The 26509-nt window shown below is 39.3% G+C and overlaps 1 protein-coding gene across 3 annotated transcripts in view; it reads right to left on the bottom strand.

The window, feature by feature from the left end:
• The window catches only part of LOC127628723 (neuron navigator 1-like), a 146927-nt gene that overhangs the window by 5062 nt on the left and 115356 nt on the right, over positions 1 to 26509 (bottom strand). For 2 of the 3 annotated variants that reach the window (XM_052105553.1, XM_052105552.1), the window contains 20 exons: positions 23676 to 23717; positions 23431 to 23567; positions 22978 to 23157; positions 17440 to 17492; positions 16512 to 16535; positions 13998 to 14075; positions 13050 to 13133; positions 8416 to 8527; positions 8208 to 8326; positions 7179 to 7363; positions 6855 to 7017; positions 4689 to 4893; positions 4469 to 4566; positions 4285 to 4377; positions 4005 to 4173; positions 3290 to 3525; positions 3011 to 3165; positions 2644 to 2715; positions 2296 to 2492; positions 1980 to 2098 (listed from right to left, as the gene is read on the bottom strand). In XM_052105553.1, coding sequence (XP_051961513.1) covers positions 1980 to 2098; positions 2296 to 2492; positions 2644 to 2715; positions 3011 to 3165; positions 3290 to 3525; positions 4005 to 4173; positions 4285 to 4377; positions 4469 to 4566; positions 4689 to 4893; positions 6855 to 7017; positions 7179 to 7363; positions 8208 to 8326; positions 8416 to 8527; positions 13050 to 13133; positions 13998 to 14075; positions 16512 to 16535; positions 17440 to 17492; positions 22978 to 23157; positions 23431 to 23567; positions 23676 to 23717 — 2521 coding nt within the window. The remainder of the gene's footprint in view (positions 1 to 1979; positions 2099 to 2295; positions 2493 to 2643; positions 2716 to 3010; positions 3166 to 3289; positions 3526 to 4004; positions 4174 to 4284; positions 4378 to 4468; positions 4567 to 4688; positions 4894 to 6854; positions 7018 to 7178; positions 7364 to 8207; positions 8327 to 8415; positions 8528 to 13049; positions 13134 to 13997; positions 14076 to 16511; positions 16536 to 17439; positions 17493 to 22977; positions 23158 to 23430; positions 23568 to 23675; positions 23718 to 26509) is intronic. The other variant, XM_052105551.1, reaches the window with a different exon arrangement.

Here is a 26509-nt window from a genome sequence, read left to right as displayed (position 1 = left end):
CATGTAATGCAATTTTTTTTAGACTAGTCTACAAATGGAACCCAATCTACTCAAAAAGTGCCCATTCACGCTTTTGTTTGATGTGCTGTTTAATTTCTGTGATGTCCACAGCTAAAAGTCATTCAAACATTCACATAAGACATTTGCCTCTTATCACACATTATTTATTGCATATATACACACTCAAGGATTATTAGGAACACCTGTTCAATTTCTCATTAATGCAATTATCTAATCAACCAATCACATGGCAGTTGCTTCAATGCATTTAGGGGTGTGGTCCTGGTCAAGACAATCTCCTGAACTCCAAACTGAATGTCAGAATGGGAAAGAAAGGTGATTTAAGCAATTTTGAGCGTGGCATGGTTGTTGGTGCCAGACGGGCCGGTCTGAGTATTTCACAATCTGCTCAGTTACTGGGATTTTCACGCGCAACCATTTCTAGGGTTTACAAAGAATGGTGTGAAAAGGAAAAAACATCCAGTATGTGGCAGTCCTGTGGGCGAAAATGCCTTGCTGATGCTAGCGGTCAGAGGAGAATGGGCTGACTGATTCAAGCTGATAGAAGAGCAACTTTGCCTGAAATAACCACTCGTTACAACCGAGGTATGCAGCAAAGCATTTGTGAAGCCACAAGATGCACAACCTTGAGGCGGATGGGCTACAACAGCAGAAGACCCCACCGGGTACCACTCATCTCCACTACAAATAGGAAAAAGAGGCTACAATTTGCAAGAGCTCACCAAAATTGGACAGTTGAAGACTGGAAAAATGTTGCCTGGTCTGATGAGTCTCGATTTCTGTTGAGACATTCAGATGGTAGAGTCAGAATTTGGCGTAAACAGAATGAGAACATGGATCCATCATGCCTTGTTACCACTGTGCAGGCTGGTGGTGGTAGTGTAATGGTGTGGGGGATGTTTTCTTGGCACACTTTAGGCCCCTTAGTGCCAATTGGGCATCGTTTAAATGCCACGGCCTACCTGAGCATTGTTTCTGACCATGTCCATCCCTTTATGGCCACCATGTACCCATCCTCTGATGGCTACTTCCAGCAGGATAATGCACCATGTCACAAAGCTTGAATCATTTCAAATTGGTTTCTTGAACATGACAATGAGTTCACTGTACTAAAATGGCCCCCACAGTCACCAGATCTCAACCCAATAGAGCATCTTTGGGATGTGGTGGAACGGGAGCTTCGTGCCCTGGATGTGAATCCCACAAATCTCCATCAACTGCAAGATGCTATCCTATCAATATGGGCCAACATTTCTAAAGAATGCTTTCAGCACCTTGTTGAATCAATCCCACGTAGAATTAAGGCAGTTCTGAAGGCGAAAGGGGGTCAAACACAGTATTAGTATGGTGTTCCTAATAATCCTTTAGGTGAGTGTATATATATATTAGGGCTCTCGATTTAACGCGTTAATTCAGTGTGATTAATTTAACAAAAAAATAATGTGTTAAAAAAATAACGCGTTCAATCGCATGTAATGGATTTTAATTATCTGAATATTTTTTATTTATATATATATATATAATGTATATATGTATAGATACTTTTTAAACATTTAATGATAACTATGTATAATTATATATTGATTTAAATAAGTATAATCATTATATATTGAATTATTGTTATATGACGGGCTTTCTCAGCACATATTTGTATATGTGATTAATCACAATTAATGAATCGGGACACCATGTAATTCATTAGATTAAACATTTTAATCGATTGACAGCCCTAATATATATATATATATATATACTTTAAATCATCATTGAGTGGTTAAAGCATCTTCTTTCATGTTTTACATATAGTCTTATGTACCCTCAAATTGAAATGCTCCTCTAAACGCCTCCGCAGCAGCGTGTCTGGTGTTTGAATGTTTGCATATAGCTGTTGCTCAACTGAGCAAAGAACAAAGAAAAACTTCTCAGTGAGTGTATTGGAGCTTTAATTTCTCTCTCACCTTCACACCATCCTTGGCACCTTCCTGCAAATAAGGAATAATGGACTGGTTCCAGAGATCAATAAACCAGGACCGAAACTTTGGTAATGACACTGGACAGGACAGGAAGAAGCAGGGACCTGCAGAGACAAGAGCAATAGCTGAGATCTTTTTACATATTTTTAGAAAGTCTGTAGAGTATAACTGGACAGAATTATTCCATAATGGCCTTGACAGGTGTGTAAAGATCTTCTTGCTACTTTTGTTTCTACAGAAAAAATATGATTTTTTGAACAGCAATATGTGGAACAAATATGCAGGACATGTCGTGCTTTACCTATGAGGAAATCTGAGGTGCTGTGTTTCTCCAGGAAGGTATGGAGGTGATACCAGAGTTTAGGTACCCAGTCCAGAACCTTTAGAACCTCAGTTCTGTGAACTGTGCTTTCATCCTCTGTCTCGATCAACTTCCTGTGCAAGTACCGCACTAAGAACCCATTTGCAGGCTCCACGTTGTTGGAGAAGGTGACCATTCTGCAGAAAAATGGGAAAATGTTAAATGAGGAAGATTTTTAGAATGTTAGAAATTATGGTTTTCATGAGGACAATATTATTCAATAATCCACTTATTCAATTCAACTGAAATAAAATAGCTCAAGCCATGAGGCTGCGTGTTGGAGCTTACCTAAAGCTGAGATGCAAGCCATGATTTGATGACATCTTAACAGGCTGATTGGTTGTTCCAATGACAAATGGGCTGCAATAAATATCCAAGGTAAATGATGAATAAATATGCAAAAATTATCAATAACATTTTAAAAGTAAAATTGCTTGGTGTTCATAAAATACCATTCCTGTCTTGTAAAAATGTGACTCTCACAAAAAAGAAATGCTCAAAACATTCAAAACGTCTTAATGGTCCTAAAAATATGCAAAATATAATTTTAATGTATTTGTTTCTTATATTATTTAGATTTTTGTGTGAAATGTTGCTCTGTCATTTCTTCATCAAAAAGCATACGCTTCCTGAACACAGGAGTTTCCTTACTCACCATTTGTGATACTTGCAGGTCAATGCGCTGTTCACCAGGTCAGTGATGGAAGACGCGTCACTGACATCATCCAAGATTATGACAAATGGAATGTCCTCAGCATCACAATCTTGGTCAATCTGATTGGCCAGATTAGACAAGTACAACTGGAGATCCTGGAGGACAGAAGACTGATATGACACTGAATTGTACACCTTATATTATATCCTATGAAAGTTTTTTTTTTTTCCTTAGAAGATTTTTGTGAATCCAGCCCCTGATTTCCAGGCAGTGCTGTACCTTGCAGGTCTGTTGGTGCATGTTGAAGTTGGTGATAAGGCCAGGGCCAGGGTCGCGGCCGCTCATCTTCAGCAGGTACTCAGCCAGGCGGGTGGTAAGGTAGGTTTTTCCTGTGCCACTGGAACCTGACAGGACCAGCCGTCGGTGCTTTAGCAGCAGACTGATATAGTGCTGCATCATGGGCTTGGGTATGAGTGTCTCAAACACAAGGCTGTCAACACATTTCTCTTTAAAACCTGCAACAGAGAAGAACACAGGGTCAGCCATGAGGAAAAGAGAGATGGGGAGCCAATAAGTGTGAAAAAAGAAAAGAGGAAGTAGAAATATTGAACAAAATAGAAAGAAACAGATGTGGGAAAAGTGATTATTCTTTAAACAAACTTTTCATCCCAACTAGGCACAATGATACAAAGGTCAAGCAATAAATCACGCCTCTTCCATAATAATAAGCCAGATGTTTTTCTTCTGGCTTGCCTCAAGACATTTTACCATTTGCATGGTTTCTGTTTTTGTTGTCTGACACCAGTGTTATTATTTTTTATGAAAACTAAAACAAAAGGAAACATTTTTAATTAAATTACATATCCATTAAATAAATATAAAACATAATATAACTGGGAAAACTAAAACTAAACTAAAATCATGATTCCAAAACTAACTAAAAAAACAAAAAAAGACCACATATCAGTTTTAGTTTTAAAGCATGAATTTGTACCTTTGAGGGCAACAGCGATGAGTCCCGGACCCTTTATTAAACTGTCAAACGGTGAGCTCGATGGGGCTTCTGCTCCAAGCACACTCCTGCTCTGATTAATACTGTAACTGTGAACAGAGTCTACAGACAACCCCATACTCGCACCAGGGTCCACCTGAGAGATGTAGTCCTGATGTGGGAAGAGAAACAACACATTATAAGTGTTACACCAACAGTACATACTCCACCATGAGCAGGGTGATGTATAATTAATGTATTTATGTCTGTAATGAGATCTCACCTTGAAAATAGTGGCGATGACTGTGTTTAATGTTGACCAATCGGTCTTCTCATTAATTTTCACAGAGCCGATGAAGAAATCCTGTTGCCTCATCTGTTCAATGTACATCACAATGCTTACTTAGTCAATATGTACTCATTTCCACATACACAAACCATGTTTAATGCTATTCTCATGCATTTACCTCTCCGGACACTTGCTGGTCAGCTATACGAACCACCACACGTGTAAAGACCTCATCCCTTTGAGATGATATGCTCAGTGACTCCACTGGGGCAATGTCTAGACAAACGCAAAGAGTATGATTTCACAAATTTCACTACATTAGTACTGGATAACTTGGTACCACCACTTTGCTTTAACTTTTAAGGGCCGTAAAATATGACATAAATAAAGGAACTCGCCAGGGTTGGAGCCTTCATTGAGGCTGAGGCTGAAGGACTTGGTGAGGGTCATGGGTGGTTTGGTTTGGCAGGAGTTGAGGAGACTGGACAGGCCAGAAGGTTGGGAGGTGGAAGTTGAGGGAGGGCCACAAGGCAGGATGAGAGACGATGGGGCAATTCCAGTTTTTAGCTGGTCATTTTCTGCCTTGAGATTCTCCACCATCATCTACAACGAGAAAGTTGGGCATTCAATTTGACTGTTTAAGACAAATAAGTCTACTGGCAAAGCTTTCATTCATATCCTGGGCTACTGATGATTTTTACAATTTTTTATTTGTATTATAAACCAAGATAAAATGTAACTGAATTTGACAGCCAGTCACAATGCATTTCTGTTATATGGAAATAAGCAGCTTTGACATTTTGACAAGGACTCCTTTTGTGTTTCTTCACTGAGTCAGTAAATAGTAACAATATTATAATTTTCATCTTAAAGCAAATTATCTGCTGAAGGTGGAACTGGATTGGACTGGTAGAAAATCACTCATTCACATGTCTAGATTTGGTCAAAGTATTTTTTATCAACAACAAATATACAAATATATTTTTAGAAGTTGCAATAAAAATCGACTTGGCTAAGATATCCAAATGGGGTAATTCCCCCCTCATTTTGAATTGCCATGAAGCTTCTGATTAAAGGAATATTCTGGGTTCAATACCGGTTAAAGGGATAGTTCACCCAAAAATGAAAATTCTCTCATTATTTGCTCACCCTCATGATATCCCAGGTGTGTATGACTTTCTTTCTTCACTAGAACACATTTGAAGAAAACTAGAAAAATATCTTAGTTCAGTAGGTCCTTATAATATAAGTGGATGGTGATCAGACATTTGAAGCTCCAAGAATCACAGACAGTCAGCATTAACGTCATCGATACGACTATTAATGGCTTCTAAAGCGATATGGTCACTTTTGGTGTGAAAAAGATCAATATATATGTACTTTTTTAACTCTAATTCATTGCATGTTTGAAGTAATTGCATTTGCCTGCGAGAACTGAGGCATGTGCGACACATATGGAAGAGCAGTGCTGTTTACAAGTGAGTAGGAGGAATGCGGTAAAGAAGCTTCAATTGTTTTGGATTAGATCTGTTTCTTTACTCACAATGCTTCATCATGTATGCTCATCCTGGATTTCTCAATCGAGAGGAGGACGTAAGATTATGTCTGTATCATGGCAACGGTAATATGTCACATGAGAGACTGCACGATCTACACCCTCTCGTGACACTTATCAGAAGAGATGGATTATAGTTCAAAACTACTTAAATATTGATATTTTTGCAGCAAAAGAAATTGTTTCTCTTTAGAAGACAGTAGTTTAACTTCAAACATCGGATCAACATCCACTTGCATTTTAAAGACCTACTGAGCTAAGATATTTTTATATTTTCCCTTCAAGCTCAATCGACAGCATTTGTGGAATATATTGATTACCACAAATAAAAATGTTGTAGATCTGGGTTACAGTGAGGCTCTTACAATGGAAGTGAATGGGACAATCCGTAAACATTAAAATACTCACTTTTTCAAAGGTTTAGCCACAAGATATAAACATTATGTTGTTAACATGATTTTAGTGTGATAAAATTGCTTACTAAACTTTTCTGTGTAAAGTTATATCCAATTTTAAGCCAACTTTGTTGCCATGACGATGCAAAGACAGCAAACCCTAAAACACCAAAATGACTGTAAAAATGTTCATATAAACATCTCTACAGCTCAAATAATACATGAGTTTTACAGAATATTTCATGCAAGCATTTTTATAAAATTAGAAGCTTCATATTTCTGCTTTTAAACCCTCTAAAAATTGGCCCCCATTCACTTCTAGTGTATCACTTTAACCTCCATTTCTTCTTTATTTTTCATTTTTTTTTAAGAAAAGGAGGGACGAGTCAAAATCATTTTTGTGGTAATCAACATTATGTCACGAATGCTGTTGTTGATTGAGCTCAACTTCTTTCGAACCCGGTATATTCCTTTATAAGCATACATATGTCTTTTGCAATAAAGCAATCTGTTTAATATATTGAAATAAAACTGACTTATTAATTATGAGTCATATGACTCTGAAATTCTGCACGATTGTATTTTAACACCAAGTCAATACATTTGACACTAACCTGCATGTTGTTCATTGTGTCTCGTAGCTGCTCCAGCTGGTGTGCTGAGCTCAATGCCTCTAGACGGATGTCTGTTAGTTTCATCTCTTTCTCCCAAAGCTCAGACCTCAGCTCTGACACCACATGCTCATCGCTCTCATTTTCCTCATTACTCTCGTGAATCCTGTTGAGAAAATAAAGTCCTTATCTTTTGAAATTGAGAAACAGTTTAAATTAAGCATTACTCCAAGATTTGCTGGTATGAAATTATCACATTCTGCTTATTTCTTCTTGTAATATAATTTTTACTGAGTACTGTGATTGGTGGATGAGGACGTTACTCACACAGAGGAGGCGGTTGATTGGATGGATTCGAGGGAATTAGGCGGGTTCTCTCCATCTTCATGTGCCAGTTTTGGCGAGTTGGGGGCTGAAGAGTCTGGAGTGGTGATCTCTTCAATGTCAGAATACATAGATCCACATTTAGAGCCCTTCTTAATGCTGAATGCCTTGCCAAAAGAGCTGCGTAACTGCAGAAAGATAGAAACAGGAAAGAGAGAGAGAGCACGGCAATTAGATGACTGAAATAAAGTGGTCTACAAATTATAGCGGAATGATTGTTTAAACTGAAGCAAAATAAAATTGTTAGTTTGGCACAGTATACGTTTATTCATTTATATTCATAAAGATAGTTGGTGGACTGAGACAGTGCAGACTATTAATTATAAATATAAAGTAGCTAAAATTAGTTAACCTTAGAAATACAGATGTTTTTTCAACAAGGGTGCTTGAAACACTCCAGTCACACTGCTGGTGTGGGTAATTATGTGTGATGTGTTAAGTTCCATAAATGGAGTTACACCCATGAATGATACAAAAGACAAAAAAGAAAAAAACTACAAAAGAATGAGGAAAAATAAGTTCTCAACGGCTGTTAAGTAAAGCAAAGTGATCTGTTAACACTGTACATGCTGGAGTTATTAGCACCTTTGAGCTTCATTCTCACGACATATTAAATTATTAAATGCTTACAGTATTAATACATTAGGCAACTGGAGTATATTCAGAAAACAGAATCTTTTGGAACATACTGTATACAATTTTAAATGTGAACAACAAAAGAACTGGTAATGTAAGAGGAACTCAAGACTGTCAGAGGAGGGGCACCAGTGGAAACCTGTGAACGGTTAGAAACAACACATAATGGCATGATGGAAAGATTGTCCCAGAGTGATGATAAACGTACCTCATAGACCTTGGAGTTTTACAAATGAAGAATCAATAAAAACTGAGGTTACAAATTAGTAACAATAATAGTCATGCCATTCAGGTGACAAAGCTATAAATGAATAGTTCCTCTCGTTTTCCAATTACCCAGCTCTTTTTCTTTTTTTTCTTGGCATCATCTTTCAGGCTGCCCACACTGGAGTGACTGGTGATGCTGTTCAGGCTGGAAATACTCTCTGATGAGTTTTGCCTTCTGATACGAAACTCTGAAAGAGACACAATGAAGAAATATTCAGCATTGCTCCAGTGGGGGTGGGGGTGTGGGTATTTTAAAAGGTGTATTTGCTATCTTCACCTTTGGGGTCAATATCTGGGTTATTGAGGGCTCCTTGGATGACAGCCTGTGCCTCCATGTTCTTGGTCTTCAGGTTCTCAATTGTTTCTCTCAGGTCCATTAATTCAGTGTCCTACAGAGGATAGAACATGTCTTATGACTGTGTTTATGCTGTAACGGGTAAAGGTGGGCCAGGAGTCAAAGTAAGTTTTAATAACGTTAATGAACTCAAATCAACTTAAACACAAACACATAGACAAACACGTGCTGCTGCATGTGGCTTTCTCACTCAAACTGGTCCTCCGGCTCGTTTCGTGTGTGTCTCTTTAAATGCAAATGAGCTGCTGCTGTGGAATCAGCTAACAAGCACATTCAGAAAGGCGATTTGCAAACATTCACAAAATATAAAGTGCAATACTTATATATTCAGGATATAAAGCTGGAACACGAACAGTTAATCCATGCTTGAGAAATGTTTTGTTGTTGAAAATCCTGTTTTATACTGACACTCAAAGCAGTCAGTAAAATGATTTGCACAACCACACACACATTTTTATATGTTTTGGGGCATATATCCTTCAAAAACAAAACTTGTCCACTGTGTCTTCAGTGGCTCTGATGCTGTGAGTACACTAAGACTCTTATGTTCACTTTTACAGCCAAAAACAGAACACTTATGCCACTTATGCTTACGAAGCTGATACATTATTCTTCTCACTGTATTTGCTCCGTAGTTGAAATCAATGGCGGACTGTGTGTAGATCACTCAGGGGAGGATCTATGATAATAGGGTGGAGTCCGTCAACAGTCGTGGAAGAGGCCATGAAAACCATTCATTCTGACACACTGTTTTTGATTATTAGAAATATAAGAAAGGAGTAGGTGGACTTTTAACATTGTAGGGTGGTTGTGTACACACACAACAAACACCGTGTGAATGTGAATTTTGCATAATAGGTACCCTTTATGTAATTTTACACCGACAATATTCAACCTATTCTCATAGAATGAACGTTACTATAACTACAAGTGTCTTTTGCATGCCGTGTTCTTCGTTTCGCCGCAGTTTCCTGGTGAAATGAATACAAGAGGTTCTAATACAACTGTGCGTTTTTTTCACTTTCACACAAATCATGACTACAATGGCTGATTTTGACATTATAAACTTCTTTTTTTAACGTATTTTTCACTTTATTAGTCACACAATGCTATTTTATGATATTGAAACTATATACTCTTTACTCTAACGCATAGTTTGGAAAACAATACATTTTAATTCTTCTATTACAGACCCACCTACATTTACGCACGATAGCTCACCTGATAATACTTTTGGACTCAGAAACATGAGATGAAAGTGTAATATGACACGAAATTACATGGTTGCATTAGAAAATGTGCTTTTCATGTCGCATTTGATTTTACAACTAGGTTAGGTTTAGGTGTTGGTTTAGGGCAGGGGTCGGGAATCTATGACTCACGAACAATATGTGGCTCTTTGTTCAAAATCAAGTGGCTCGCCGGGTGTCATTCACCAACACATGATCGTTTAAAACTTTCTAGAGATAATTTTAATGCAGAAAGTGTGGGTGTGATTGAAAATCTTGAAGTCAAAGGCACTGTTTTGATTTCCTTTCTCCCGAATTTGTCGCATAGCCTACTCCTAGTGAACACCCGCGAAATTCTGTTTTTTCACGCGCAGTGGCGGGTAATTTTGCTGATGTACCAGCCACTGTAGACGGCAACCTTTAAGACTCTCAGAGTGATATATGACAAGAAATTAGACACAAAGATGCATGTTTGATAAAACATGTGTGATTATATTTTGAAGAAAAGATGAAAGAAAAGCCGCCGATGCATGCCTGATTTGATGTGTGTGCAGTGATCTCCGCTGTTCACAAGTGCAATGAAAGTGCTTCTCCAAGACACACACATACTGTACATAGAGTTCTGGTCCTCGTTTCCCAATAACTATTGATCTTAGCACTTAAGAGCATTTTCAACGAGCGATTTTACGAATGTTAATTATTTTTTATGTGTGCCCAGGGTGTGATATACTGTAGTACCCGCCAAATGCGATGAGGCTCAATCCAGTTTGCGAGCTCCTTGTCCAAATGCAGGTATTTCACGCGCAAGTAATTTTTCTCATATTCCTGCAACAGGCAGGTGACCTGTAAGATGTCTCAGAGTGACACATGACAAGAAATGCTGTGTCTGCAAATTATCTCTGAGGTACTGTGAGTTACGCTTTATTTCCAAGGAGCAGTTCCTTCTGAACCATTGTGAATGCTACTCTGTTATATTTAGTATATATATATATACAGTATTTGTATTAAAGAAACAAAAACAATAGTAATTAAATCATAAAATAATATAAGACACATTGGCCCTAAAATTGAGTTCTATTTTCTTTTCTTTAGACAGCATAAACTGTATTACCAAAACGCAATACAAACACATTTGAAAAGAACACACATTTGGCAGCGTTTTTGGGGAACAAATATGATGATTATTATTATTATTATTATTATTATTATTATCTTTACATTTATAATTGTCTTTAGTTATTAATCTGTAGGCTATTTGTAATTTTTCAAATGTTGTTGTTGACGGCTGCTTGCGTGATGGCAAATGGGATCATTGGAGATGGGAAATGTTTGGATTTGAGGTTGCCATATATAAAACAAAATTATCACCTCGTTATTTTAATTGCTTTTTAGTTTTATTTAAAGTGCAATTTGAATTTAGAAAATGTTTTTTTTTTTAAGTTTTCTTGTTTCAATGAATGTATAAAATTTTTAAAGCAAAAATATTCACTGACCATCGGCAGTGGGTTGACGCTATAATCAGATATCGCAATAATTTGAAGGCGTTTAACGATAAAATATTTTTTACATATCGCCCAGTCCAAAAGGGACGTTTTCTTCAGACTTTTACATGAACAATTGTAAATGTAAGTACTTTTATGGAGACCCGCACAAACACATGTTCTCAATTCCATATTGCAAAATGTTATCTATTAATTGTTGCATATTTTGTCAATTAATTGTTTTCTTTTTGTATTTTTGAGTAGTCTATGGGAATAATAAATAAAAATCACTTTTTTTGTTGTTGTTGAAAATAATAAATTATTAGTTTGTGCTATGGCTCTTTCAAAAAAAATGCATTAACCAAAAATGTAACAATTGGCTCCTCAGTGAAAAAAGGTTCCTGACCCCTGGTTTAGGATAAGGGTGTCTGTTTTGTTCACCTCTGATTTGCTTTTATGACATTATTGGTTAGGTTTAGGTAAACGTTTTTGGTTAGGGAGGTATGTTTTACCCATTAAAACCTCCATCTAATATTCACCATAAAACCTTGTCTGATTACAACACCATTTCACTCACTTTTGGTGCCCCACGCTGAACATTTCACTGGGAAACTGCAGCAAAATGTAATGAAGCACGTAAATTTGTTTTGCAAAAAATTTGCCATGGTCACGTAATGTTCTTGAGATCAGGTTGAAAATATTAAGACACAACATTTGACGTTTGGCATTACTGGTATAAAATATTGTGTGATGCATCTTGACGTGCCATGTTTGAATGCACACGAAAGTGAATAATTTGAAAGCAGAAAAAAAAAAAACATTTGTCAAGTAGTAATGACTTTCGGTCTGTTCCTCACAAACATTATCTTATGGCATCAGAAAACTTGAAATAGAGTACTTGGAATATAGATTAAAGATATATTATGGTACTATAGTGATTTTTTGGAGCTTGACAGATATACTTCTGTTTTTGTGTTCCATGGAAGAAAAAGAAAATCCAAAAGGTTTGGAACAACACGGGGGTGAGTAAATAATGCCAAAATATACATTTTTGTGTGAACTATTCCTTAAAAAGTCTGCTTTTAAAAAGAATTCATTCACTACCTGCTCCAGGCCAATGATATTTAAAGCACATGCAGCCACAACAAAGGCTCTTCCAGCTCATCTCTTGCACCTCATTTATTTGTTTTCTCAGAATCACTGAACTGTAGGGTTAGTGCCACTGAAATGAATTGATAAATTTAGGTCACTGCCATGCAGCATTATCTTTCTAGACTGGCTGCCATTTTTCACATTAAGCAATGCACCAATACATTGGTTTACCTCTAAAACATATAAGCTCATTTAACCTTGAGGCAAATCATGCAACCGCAAATTAATGGTATGGCACAGATACCATTGTGGCCCTTGGGGAGTATATGAAAAGCCAACAACCTCCCAACCTCCATTCAGTCATAATTCAACCCAAATTTACTCTGTCTCTCTCAGTGACTCCACAAGGTTACAAGGCTTAATAGGTGCTACAAGGACAACTGAGGTTTGATTTTTCAGACACATGAACACCTGAAGACCTTACAAATAGCAAAATACAGTACATATATATATATATATATTTAACTAAGATAGTTAGTTAAAATTGTGTCAATCTTCAAAATATGCCCTGCTTTATACAACTACTAAAATCTAACTGTTAGCAATAACACAGTATTCTATCTTATTTTAGTCCATCAGTGGCTATATTAAAGAAACATCCTAGCGATTGACAACATTGAACTTGTTTCAAAGATTATTTCTGATTCCAGGAGTTTGTGTGCTTTTTTTTTTTTTTTTTGGATGAATGTTGTACCTTTTGCTCAGCGCTTGCACAGAGAGTCTGGAGTCGAGATGTCATGAGCGTGAGACTCTGCTCAAACGCTGCCACCAGGTTGGCCTGGAGAGACAAGAACTTATTTAAATTTGTCTGAAAGATGATGAAATATTCACTGGAATGTTTCAGAAAAAATACAATAAATCAACATAGAAAATACGTTATTCAAATTCTAGGACATCCTAAGAACATTTTATAAGATTGAAAGATCAAATTGAATTATGTCAATTATGAAGTCTTCATGAATTATGAAGACTTTATGTTAAATTATGTGTTTAAATACTTTAGTCAAATGGAAAAGTGAGTATTTTAATGTTTACAGATTGGCTCCATTCAATATCATTGTAACCACCTTACTGTAACCTTGATTTTTGCTTTTTTTAAAGAATTATATTTTTGAGGTAATCAACATTATGCCACAAATGCTGCTGATTGAGCATAACTTGTACTATATTCCTTTTAGCCTTAAAGGATAAAAATTTATTTGTCCCATGATTACTATACAGCCCCAAACTCGTTTTTTTTCATCTCCACTCATAATGTGAGGTTCAGCCATATCTGTTTGTGTTTTTGGAAGTAGTTCTTGACCCTCAAGATATGTGTTCTTCCCACACACATATTTACGTAATATTTCCCACCCATTTCAAGTCTCGTTTTACAGTCTGAGGTGTGAACAATTGGGTCTAAACAAGATGGGTTTCGTGACCCTTTAAGACAACATGTTTTGTGAAATATCACAGATATTGGTAAGAAAAATAAACTAGGGGAAAAAACATTTTAAAGTCCTTTTTTTGTTGTTTCACCGAAAGAGATTTGAAGGGCCATGCAGATATAAACTTATTGCACACTCAGTAGTTCAGATTAAAATTAAATTAATATCTCTGAAATAGCAGCTGAAATAGAATGTATCTGACAATGTACACATACATTAGCAGACAGCTGTGAGTTCAGACTGGCCACCTTCTCCTGCGAAGATTCCAGCTCTCTCCTCAGTTTATGGATTTGCTGTAAAGAGACATACATTATTCATTCATCAACAAATATTTCAATAAAATAAAGCAGACTCCACAACCCTTTCAAACTCACAGTATCTTTAAATGATCATGCAAAGTATTTCAGAGACAAATCCCTAAATTTCTTTTTCTAAATTTAAGTTTTATAGAAAGAATGAACATACTGAATTCCTGGAATTTAATTTCACATCAGCTGCTGGAAAAAATGTAGCATATGATTTTTAGCACTGCCAATAGCAAAATGTGCACAGTTTGTTTATTTTAAATATATTCTGAATGGCCTGACAAATTCCATCCATACCTCCGAAGGTAACAAAAGGACAAATGGTGAGTATATTCACACATACGATTCAAACTCGAGCAGAAAAACACAGAAAGTAATCTGAATCACTTCAAGTCTTCAGACTATTTATTATATATATATATATTTTTTTTTTAGAGAAAAGAGCTTTTAGTAAGGGTTTTTCAAAGTTATTTGGTGAGATGCTGACATCTTCATTTTGTTTCCACTAATTAGGATTAGAATTAGACACACTCATGAAAGAGTTTATTCACACCAAGACATAAAACATAAGGGACAAGAATTTAAAACTAAACAATGAAACTCTATAAAGTCAGAAATAAGATACTGTGATCATCTTTATTATTATTAGGAACCAAGCACTAAAAGTGAAGATGCCCTATTGTTCTTCTAAGGATTGTTATTATTATTAGGGCCCAAGCACTGAAAGTGCGGAAACCCTATTGTTGTTACAAGTCATTTGTGGGTCATTAGCTCCGCCCAACAGGAAGTCATCCATTTTGGATTTTCTGAAAATTGCAGGCTCTTTTAAATACACTTCCTTGGGGATTCATGAGACTGGCACCAAATGTATGCAACATCATGCCAAGACATTGTAGATTTTTGATATTTTGAACAGTGTCACCATGGTGAAGCAATACATTTATGGCGAAAAATGGAAAACAGGAAGTGCTTTATATCTTCTGTGTGCATTGTGTGATTTTGATGAAAATTCAACTATGTTTGTTAATGAGGGCTGATCACATTGATGCAGCTATTATGGGTCATGGTCCTAGCGTCATCAACTGATAGAAGTATGGCACTTTTAACAGACTTTGAAATAGCCCTCTTGATTTTACATGAATTGCTTCAAAATTATTTAGAATAATGTCAAGACACTGCTGATGTAAAATTAATAAGAAATATTGGATATCTTAAATACTGTTGCCATGGCAACACATTAATTGTTATTATTCCTTTCTTCACATATTTGGGTGTTTTTGAGGCACTTGGCATGATTAAAATTTCATGAAAGTTTGCACACATATCAGACTCATCGGCTATAAGCACTGGGCAAAGGTTAATGCATTGGTGTCTAGAGAATGAGCATGTAAGACGGCCTCTGTAGCACCCTCATTTTCACCTACAGTCACTTTGTATATTAATAGTTCTCACCAAATCAGAAAACATTCATAACTATAGTTATTAGCTCCGCCCAAAAGGAATTTATTGATTATAACAGTGTTGCCATGGCGAGGTATTAAATTAATGCCAAAAATGGGAAACAGGAAGTGTCTCATATCTTATGTGTGAAATGTGTGATTTAGAAGTCCTGGGGGCTAATAACATGGATGTGACTATTTTGGGTAACGATGATAGCGCTACCACCAGGCAGCAGGAAGTGTTTTTCTTAAAACAGACTTTAAAATAGTTATCTTATGCATTACACAACTTCAAAATGTTTTGAATAATTTCAAATGCCAAATGCATGTGTCCACCTTGCATTGTTTTCCAAAAGCCGCCAGGTGGAAATGGACCCATGGTGCTTGGGCCCATCATCGCTGCATGCAGCTATATTTATTATTATTATTTTGAGATGCTGAAAAATTGTAGCTTTTCTTCCTTTTCAGATATCCATTATTTTTTCAGGTAATGAAACTTCAGCATCTGACTCAATGCAAATAATGTTGATGTGCAGAACTGTCTGTGAATATTTCTTTCTTGTTATTTAGTCTAGTTTTACCAAAATTTTATAAAAATGATTGTGATTAAAGTTGTTATTATAGGCCTAGGTCATGTAACTTAAAGATATATTAAAGTCATATATATATATATATTTATTCAGACTTGGTGTGAATAGGCATGAAACAGAATGTGGAGAGAATTATGAGTAGGAAAAGCACCAACAAGAGGTCACATGGTCAGCTACATATTCTTGAGCCAAGGGTCATAACAGCCTTCTGAACAGCTGATGGCAGTTGATGGTATAAGACGTGTCATTCAGTGACACCTGACACTGGCTGTCTTTGGCTGTTATGAACTCTGACAACATTTTTGAGGACAAGGTAATTAATATGATGGTCACATAAACATGAGCGACACAGACGGTGGTGAAATGTAAAATCGGAGAGAAAGACAGACACTTACCTCACCCTGCATTCTCTCCTCAGCCTGAGAGATTGCAAGGAAGAAGAGAAAGGAAGAAAGACAGTAAGATACTAAACAAATGGAGCTTTAGACGTGAGACAAAAAACTGATCCAAGAGAAATTACCTAAACTGTAATAAAGTAGTAGTTTTGGATTTAATTATTTATAGTTTTTTCAAGTAACAAACTGTATTGCCCCAAAATTGTTGTTTTAATTTTATGTTGTTTAACTAAGGATATATAATAAACATCTCAGTTATGCTTCATTTAAAAATAAACCTTTGTCTCAGATGTCTCTTCAAACTAAAATACCTTAGAAGTTTTGACAAAGTATTAGAATAGAGCTGTAAAATTAATGAGGATAGCATGCCCAGATAATTTTGTCCTGGAAGTAATCGAGGAGAAATATTTGAGGTTATATTGAAATTAATTTCAGAGTTGTATCATGGCAGATCTGAGTACAGTTTGTGACATTATTGAGATCTCTTCCAAAACTTTAGAGGAGGGAAAAAAACAACCTCATAGGTAGGAGAAATACAAGTATTTGCACTAATTTTAATCTTATTGCTATCTTGGAGAATCAATTGAGGTATTACAGAGATTTCTGTTCTATTATTTTTCTTTCCTATGGATAAGGTTGCTGTGCAACTCAGTCATAATAATATTAATAAAAACAGGTCTGTCCTTCATCCATCCAATCGATCAAATCTGCACTTAGTCATGAGCAGCAGTTCAAGTTCAATTCAAGTGAGGAAGCCAGAGAAACCTTCTTCTAGTTCCCTGCTGTGAGGGCTCTATAAATCAACAAGAGCAGACCGACAGTCCCAGACCAGCTGTAGTCTGCACTCGTGAGATGTTCACTGTATGACACGTGTGTGCAACACAAAAAAATAAAATAATTCTGTCAGGATCAGTGGTGGGATACTTACTGAAGAGTTGGTGGAGGAGGCATTAGATACAAGTGACAACACTGAGCCATGAACTGCAACAAATAGAGGGAATGAGTGAGTGAGAGAAAGAACGAGAAAAACATACAATAAATACAGACAGAAAGAGTACATTTAAAAGCATTGTTCCAATTCTCATCTGACCACAGGCTATCAAAATATATAAAAATGTCTTGTGTATAACCTGTATTCTATCATATAGTAAAATTTCCAAATCTGTTCAGTTTTATAATACAGTAGGATTTCTGTCCATTTTTTGACCCCTAATGATGCATTCCAGATCTATGCAGATGAACATTTCTGAAATCCAAAAACTAGATATAGTTATTGCACTAAATGCAGAGTCACGTGTGTCGCTTATTCTTAAAAATAGTGTATTTTCAGAATCTAGAAAATTGGGATTTGTTTTATATGAATAAGTAAGGTACATTTATAGTTTCAATATAATTTGTACTTCACACCTTTGTTTTGTTGGACAAGAAAAAAATAGCATTATGCCATGTGACTGACATTTGGTTCCCCGTCTGTCGCTCATTTCGATGTTGTGTGGGGAAATATGCATCTGTCCATTCTGATTTTTCATTCGGAGCCGAGCGGTTGTGTGATCAGCGATCTGTATTCACTGACTGTTCACTCATCTCTACAAGAGCATATGCTGTTGAATCTATGGTGCATATCAGCAGCTTTCTCCTTCTCTGCACAACAGTGCAGTTTTGCCCCTGGGCAATTCGACAGCGCTGTTAAAAGAGAATATTTTCCTAAAATAGTTTATTTTCTGTAAAAGAGCAATACACAGCGGGGCACGTACTGGCGTCTTTATAAAGATGGCCTTCCGCCCCTGTGTAGTTCCTGGATGTGGTCGAGTTCTCTCCAATTCTGATGGTCACAGACGCTGCCTCGTGTGTCTGGGCAGCGATCACACCGAGGCAGCATTTGTGGATGGTTTGTGTTCTCACTGCGAGAAAATTACCATGGCAACGTTGCGGTAGCAGCTTTCCTTCCTAAAAAGGAACGCCACACCAGCCATCCGAGTCACACCTTCTTCCCACGGGATTGAGGATGACCAGGCTGACGATGGAGGCAATTTGTGGATGGCAGCGGGCTCGGTTTCACCGGGTAGAACCACCTGCCCCCCCACACGCTCGTTGACTTCCGCTCGGGGTGACAGTGGCTCACCTCACGGCCAGTCTGCTTATCCCCTTGAGCCCCCCGAGCTGGATGATGAGCTAACCGCTGCATCGGAGAGTGTTCCGCCATCTGATGTGGAAGAATCAATTGGGCTGCCACCCTCGGGTCGGCACGCCCAGACTGAGGCTGATGCCCAGATGGCCGACATGCTTGCCCGGGCCACCGTCAGTGGACACAAAGACACACCCCCTGTCTTCCGGAAGGCTCCCAAGCTTTCCTGAGATGGATGACCCAGGGAACGATACGTTTGTACCGGATCTGGTAAACAGACCACTCCGTGCCCCAGTGGAGGGCCGGGAGGAGAATCTTCAGTTTGTTTTCTTACCCACATTCTCAATAAAAGAGCACCTCACCTACCACACATCAACAGACCCGGCATTCCGGACGTGGACCCCCCACCTCCGGACATACGACTGCTGGCCCCCGGCCAGCCCGTTCTGACGAGTCCAGAGGATGCCTACACGGGACCTACTCCTCAGTCACTAACCCACCCCCTGCCGGGTGTGTGGAGCAAGATAAGTGCTTCGAGTCTTCTCTCAGCTCCAGAGCTTCAGGATGCATTTCTGCCTCCCAACACCATGCTGTCTGCTCCGCCCTGCTGCGAAGCCTAGCCAAGTACGTCGAAAGCGATCATCCCCTTAGTGCCCCTCACACGGAGCTTGGGCGTGTGGCTTTTTTCCTGGTTAGCCAGGACCATCCGACTCGGCTACGCGATTCAGTTCGCTAGGCCCCGCCTCCTTTCGCCGGCATCCACTGTACCTCGTTGCATGGCAAAGACGCCAACACCATGAGTGCGGAGATCGCGATCCTTCTACTCAAAGACGTGATAGAGCCTGTCCCTCCAGCCGAGATGAAGAAGGGTTTCTACAGCCCTTACTTCATCATACCAAGAGAGGTGGTGGCTTACGACCGATCTTGGACTTGCGAGTTACCACGATGACTGGCTCATCCTGGCTCAATCTAGAGAGTTACTATGCGCCCACAGGGACCAGGTGTTCAGGCAACTCAGCCTCCTAGGGTTTCAGGTCAACTGCAAAAAGAGAAAGCTCGCCCCGGTTCAGATCATCTCTTTTCTCTGCATGGCGTTAGACTCAGTCTAAATGACAGCGCACCTCACCAACGACCGCGCGCAGTCAGTGCTGAAATGCCTCGGCTTGTTCAAGCCAAGCCATGCTTGGGTTGATGCATATGAGATATTCAGCACTGGCTCCAGACTCGAGTCCTGAGATGGGCATGGCGCAACGGCACATACCTTGTGTTCTTCAACCCCGCCTGCCGCAAGACTTTAAACCCCAGACCTCTGTTTTCTGCGGACAGGAGTCCCCTTATAGCAGGTGTTCCGATGCGTTCTGGTCACCACAGACGCCTCCAAAAAGGGTTGGGGCGCCGTGTGCTACAGGAAAGGGCCCCCACTGCTTTGGCAAATCAACTGCCTAGAGTTTCTGGCTGTATTTCTTGCCCTGTGGAGGTTTCTCACGCTAATTCAGGTCAAGCACGTCTTGATCCGCTCAGACAGCACCACGACGGTAGCGTACATAAATCGGCAAAGTGGCGTGTGCTCCCGTCATATGTCACAACTCGCCCGCCATCTCCTCCTTTGGAACCAGCAGCGACTCAGATCGCTGTGTGCCACTCACATCCCGGGCAACCTCAACATGGCAGCGGACATGCTGTCGCGACAAGGGACGCTCAGCGGAGAGTGGAAGCTCCACCCCAGATGGTCCAGCTGGTTTTCGGAAGGGTTCGAAAAGCACAGGTAGACCTATTCGCTTCCAAGTAGACCTCTCACTTCCCCCTCTGGTACTCCCTAACAGAGGCTCCCCTCGGGACAGACGCGCTGGCACACAGCTGTCCCTGGGGGCTGTGCAAATACGCATTTCCCGCAGTGAGCCTTCTTGCACGGGTGCTGTGCAAGGTCAGGGAGGACGAGGAACTTGGTTCACGGATCTCGTGCTCCTCGCGACAGCCCCTCCCTGGTGAATTGCCCTGAGGAAGTACCTTCTTTCTCAGGGATGAGACACCCTCTGGCATCCGTGCCCAGACTTCTGGAACCTCCTCGTCTGGCCCCTGGACAGGATGCAGAAGATCTAATTGGCTTACCACCTGCTGTCGTAGACACAATTAACCAAGCCAGAGCTCCCTCTACCAGGCAACTTTACGCCCTGAAGTGGCACTTGTTCGCAAATTGGTGTTCTTCCCGGTCTGAAGACCCACAGAGGTGTTCAGTTGGGTCAGTGCTCTCATTTCTGCAGGAGAGGTTGGAGGGGAGGCTGTCCCCCTCCACCTTGAAGGTGTATGTAACTGCTATCACGGCCAACCATGACGCAGTGGACTGCAAGTCCTTAGGTAAGCACGACTTCATTATCAGGTTCCTTAGAGGCGCCCAGAGGTTGAACCCTCCCCGGCCAAGCCTATTCCCCTCCTGGGATCTCTCAGTGATCATCTCGGGCCTTCAGAGACCCTCCTTCAAGCTGTTAGAATCAGTCGAGCTCAAGGCCCTCTCCGTGAAGGCGGTCTTCCTGATCACGCTCACTTCCATCAAGAGGTTTGGGGACCTGCAAGCTTTCTCTGTCAGCGACACCTCCCTGGAGTTCGGTCCGGCAGACACTCATGTCATCCGGTAAGACCGCGACCAGGCTACGTGCCCAAGGTTCCTATGACCCCCTTCAGGGACCAAGTAGTAAACCTGCAAGCCCTGCCCCGGGAGGAGGCAGACCCAGCCTTTTTGTTGCTGTGTCCAGTACGTGCCCAGCGTACTTATGTAGACCACACGGAGTGCTTTAGTCGTTCCTAGCAGCTCTTTGTCTGCTTTGGTGGACAGCGGAAAGGGAACGCTGTATCCAAACAGAAGCTTTCCCACTGGGTTGTTGATGCCATAGCATTGAACTATCACACCCAGGCCGTGCCTGCCCCCTTGCAGGTTCGAGCACATTCATCGAGAAGTGTGGCATCCTCATGGGCACTGGCAAATAGCACCTCCCTAGCAGACATATGCAGAGCAGCATGCTGCATCTCCATTGGGAAGTCCCCGCTGCTCCCCGGTCGCCGTGTTGCAGCAACTCCTCCCTCTCTGCAGGTAGGATCTACCACTGCGCCATTAACACATGTGGCCTGAAAACCCATGTGACATATCCCGCCACTCTTTACCTCCCCCCAGCCTGGGCAGGTGGTGGTCTCCGCAGGGTCTTTTCCCCCTGATAGAATAGGAGTTGGAAAAGAATACCTTCCCCGATGCATGTGATAGTGTTAAGACGGCCAAAAGGCGCGGCTGGCATGGACTGCTCCCAAGCTTGGCACGTCGCCTTGTTCCCCCCTTCGGGGTTCCGGGAACCTAAAAGGCTTATGACGATTTTATGGGGCGTTGGGGAAGGGTATGTGCAGTCTGATGCAGCCTGCACCTGCGTCAGCAGCTCACATACACGGTTCAGCGCATGGCGTGATTAAATATGGACCCCTAGTGTTGTGAGCGACAGACGGAGAATGTCTAGGTTACTATTGTAACCTCCATTCTCTGATGGAGGGAATGAGATGTGTCGCTTCTTCGACACAACGTCTCGTTCCCTCCATCAGGGAACTGAGGTTACAACAGACGTTATACCTAGAGGTTTTTGACAAATGAAAATTAGCCATTTACAGATGGAGCCTTGTTAAGAGCTCCATATCTCAGGGATTTCACCATGTAGGGCCTTAAAAATTAAGAGACAAAAATAAATGTTTGTTCTGAAGTAGAATCTGATATCTTTAAGGGGGTTACACAAAAACGTTTTTTTCCCATTTTTTAACTCAAACCATTGTCATTAAAATGCAACGAGGGAGTCAACTAAGTTTAGAAATATACCATCCTATTATCCTTAAAAATAAAATAATGATGCTATCACCTTTCTAAGGTAATTGTTTGACTTGTAGATTTGCTCCAAAATCATAGGTGAAAATTGTCATTTTGTCACCCTCTAAAAAATGTATGGACTACTCAGTAAGTAATGATCTGTGGCATATAATATTTTGTCTTTCAAAAGATTTTATTAAAAAAAATTAAATTTCAGCCGGGAAAGTTTCAATCTCTCATACCTTATTGCTTAATAATAACAAGCCTAAGTTCTCATTCAGCAGGCACTTTTATCCATAGCAACTGATAGTAAACTTATACAGGGACAATTATGATGCAGTAACCTGGACATAAGCATCTTACACACAGGCACAATTTTGACCATTCATGGATTAGCCCATAAGGGATTTAAACCTTCAACATTTCAGTTGCCTCATCAGATATTTAACAACTACTTCAAACCACCCATGGTAGACTGTACCATATAGCATAACCCAAATTCTCACCATCATCGGCAGGTTCTCTGTCTCTGAAAGAGCCAGACCGGATCATGCTCTTGGGCCGTTCGGCAAGCGATAGGGTGCTGCCAAGTGGAGAGGCTTGATACAGCTCAAAGCTGGCCTCATGGGTGGGAATACTGTTGGATCGGGTCATTCTGGGAGTGCCAGATGTGGGGCTGGGTGTCACTGCAGATAATAGACAGCAGAGGGAGCCGGTGTTCAAACATGATATGAAACAAAGCATGTTGGACAAAGGTTTCACTCGTAAATATGCCATAATACGGAAGTTAAATGAGTTCTGTTTACATGCTGTCTTTGAAAAAAATTATAGAAAGTAAATGTGCTTGAAATAAATATATAAAAAAACATATCATAAAATGTATTAAAATGCCTTTATTAACAACAATACAAACCCTCATTGCTCAGACGTAATGCTATATAAGAGTGGCAGATACTTACTGATGCTGGTCAGTGGCATCTTTGCTGTTAGTATTGGTGAAGGGAACTGCGGTGGACTGTTTATCTCTGTCAAACTCACTATGGTGTGTGAATGACGTCTCTCTTTGTTTTCCTCCTCAGCCTGCAAAGAGCTGTGGCTGATGGGAAATGAGAGTGTAAAGTTAGTTCATCATATTTGCTATATCAAACTTTATACATCAAGAAAATAACCACAATTAAGCACAAGATGACTAAATTAGAAGTACCTTAAGCCTTTCTTAGGCAGAGTATTTCTATCCCTTTGTGAGCTGAAAGAAAATAAATCCAGACACAAAGAGAGTGAGAAAAAGAGCATTATTCAAATGACAACACACTTATGCATGGAAATTGAGAGATTAGATTCCCAAAATAGATCACAGTCATTTGTAATGCACAATTAGCAATTAAGAGCTCAGTCAGTGGGATTATTCGTTTGAAGTGTTAACATAATAGCCAATTGTTTTGCTCTATCTTTTAAGGTCGATGTGAGTTGAGCAGAATATGGTGTATTGTGCTGAACTAGCAAGTAATATCAAGGACATTCTTTCTTGGACCTTACACATGTTGTCAAATATGTGATGTGGCAGAGCTCATGAACTCAAAATTAGTATTTTTATGGCTTTTAGTTAATGTCTGATAGCTTTGTCTATAAACTCCTAAAAATTGCACACTGAGGGTAAAATGTTTTAGTAAATTTATGCATTTAAAATGCCACATAATTTTACTCAATTTTTGTGCATTGGACTGTGTATTTATGTGTATTATTATATCACATTTTTAGCTTATCAACATGAAATATTTGAATCAACTGTGGGCATTAGACAATGAGTGACATCAAGAAAGTTGCTGCCCATGTAGAGTTTATTAAAACAGCCACTTCTGAGGTTACATACAGGCCATGCTGCCTTAGAAGTATACGTACACCAATCAGTTACAACATTAAAACCACCTGCCTAATATTGTGTAGGTCCCTCTCATGCCACCAAAACAGCGCCAACTCGCATCTCAGAATAGCATTCTGAGATTATATTCTTCTCAACACAATTGTACAGTGGTTATTTGAGTTACCATAGACTTTGTCACAGAACTGCCACTCACTGGATGTTTTTTTGTTTTTGGGACCATACTGAGTAAATTCTAGAGACTGGTGTGTGTGAAAATCGCAGGAGGTCAGTAGATACCGAAATCCTCAAACCAGCCCATCTGGCACCAACAATCATCCATGCAATTATCTAATCAGCGAATCGTGTGGCAGCAGTGCAGTGAATAAAATCATGCAGATATGGGTCAGGAGCTTTAGTTAATGTTCACATCAACCATCAGAATGGGGAAAAATATGATCTCAGTTATTTGGAGCGTGGCATGATTGTTGGTGTCAGACGGGCTGGTTTGAGTATTCTGTAACTGCTGATCTCCTGGGATTTTCACACACAACAGTTTCTAGAATTTACTCAGTATGGTCCCAAAAACAAAAAACATCTATAAAGTTTTAGGATTTTGCAGGTGAGATTAACTGAAAAGGGCAAAATAGTTGATCGGCTTGTGATGCGCGAATGGATTGCATGCACTTAAATAGTGTTTAGTCCTCCATTCATCTGATGAACAGGCTGTGTGATCATGAGGAAAGATTAGGCTCCATCAAGATGTAGATTGGAATGCAGGTGTGAAAAACGTCATATAAATAAAATAGCCTGCTTCTCTCTCACTGTTGCTTGCGTGCTAGTGATTAAATGATTACAGTGGCATAATATAAGGAATATTTAAGATTCCACACAGTTGTCAGCACACCCATTGACCACGAAAATTAAAATTGGCACTCAATGTCAAAAATGTTGCCGACCCCTGATGTAGATAGTAGATAGAGAGGCAGTTTATTATGTTTTGGAACTAAGCTAAGGCAAATGAAACAAATTACACCATTTCTACATCAGACACATAACCCTCATCATCCTTCAGCCATGTAACCATCTACACTGAAGACCAATACATATAATTAACAAAGTTAAGTCCATAGGCTACTAGTCCAGTTTTTAATCACACAAACTAAGCGTTAACATTGTGGTGGTGATTTAAAAAGTAGACCGTGCAAAAAACTAAAATAAACTCAGTAACAGGAAGAGTGAGCTGCTTTTAGCTGTTTCCACTGGTGCGCCCAGTGATGAGCAGCTGCTTTCAACACAAAACTGAATATGTGAAGTTGCATGAGGTCATTTACATGGGAGGGCTGCTTTTTGAGGGCAGAGACATGAAATAACCATGGCTATGCAATGTTTATTTAAACATGTGAGATGTAGGTTCACATAACCCTTCAACTCATTTGTTTCACATTTTTAGTGAGCATATTAAAAAAGTATATTTATTATATTATGTACCATACTACGGTGATATTTACCATGAAGTTCTACAGTTATGACAATACAAAACAAACACTTTTGTCATCCTAGCTAAACGTGTGATTTAAGATTTTCCACTCCATTGATGTTGAATTTATTAAAAGATGTTTCCAAAAATGAAAATACTCTCATAATTTACTCACCCTCATGCCATCCCAGATGTGAATGGCTTTCTTTCTTCTACTGAACACAAATTAAGGTTTTTAGAAAAATATCTCAGCTCTGTAGGTCCATGCAATGCAAATGAATGGTGATCAGATATTTGTTGTTCCAACAATCACATAAAGGAAACATAAAAGTAATCCATATGACTCCAGTGTTTAAAACAGAAAAACAGAACAATATTTAAGTCCATCTGTACTCTAAATCTCCACTTTAAATGTCACTTTCAAATGTGATAGTGAAACTAAACAGGCATCACACGTGGCATTCAGATGTAAAAGTGAAAGTGGAGATTGATAGTAAAAAAGGACATAAATATTGATCTGTTGACCTATTATATCGCTTCTGAAGATATGGATTTAACCACTGGAGTCTTATGAATTACTTCTATATTTCCTTTGTGTGATTTTTGGAGCTACAAATGTCTGATCACCATTCACTTGCCTTGTATGGAGCTGAGATTTTTTTTATTCTTCTAAAAATCTTTGTTTCTTCTGAAGAAATAA

The sequence above is a fragment of the Xyrauchen texanus genome, chromosome 35 (genome assembly GCF_025860055.1).
Source record: "Xyrauchen texanus isolate HMW12.3.18 chromosome 35, RBS_HiC_50CHRs, whole genome shotgun sequence".
NCBI classification, from domain to species: Eukaryota; Metazoa; Chordata; class Actinopteri; order Cypriniformes; family Catostomidae; genus Xyrauchen; species Xyrauchen texanus.
This window is presented reverse-complemented; position numbering and strand designations above follow the sequence as displayed.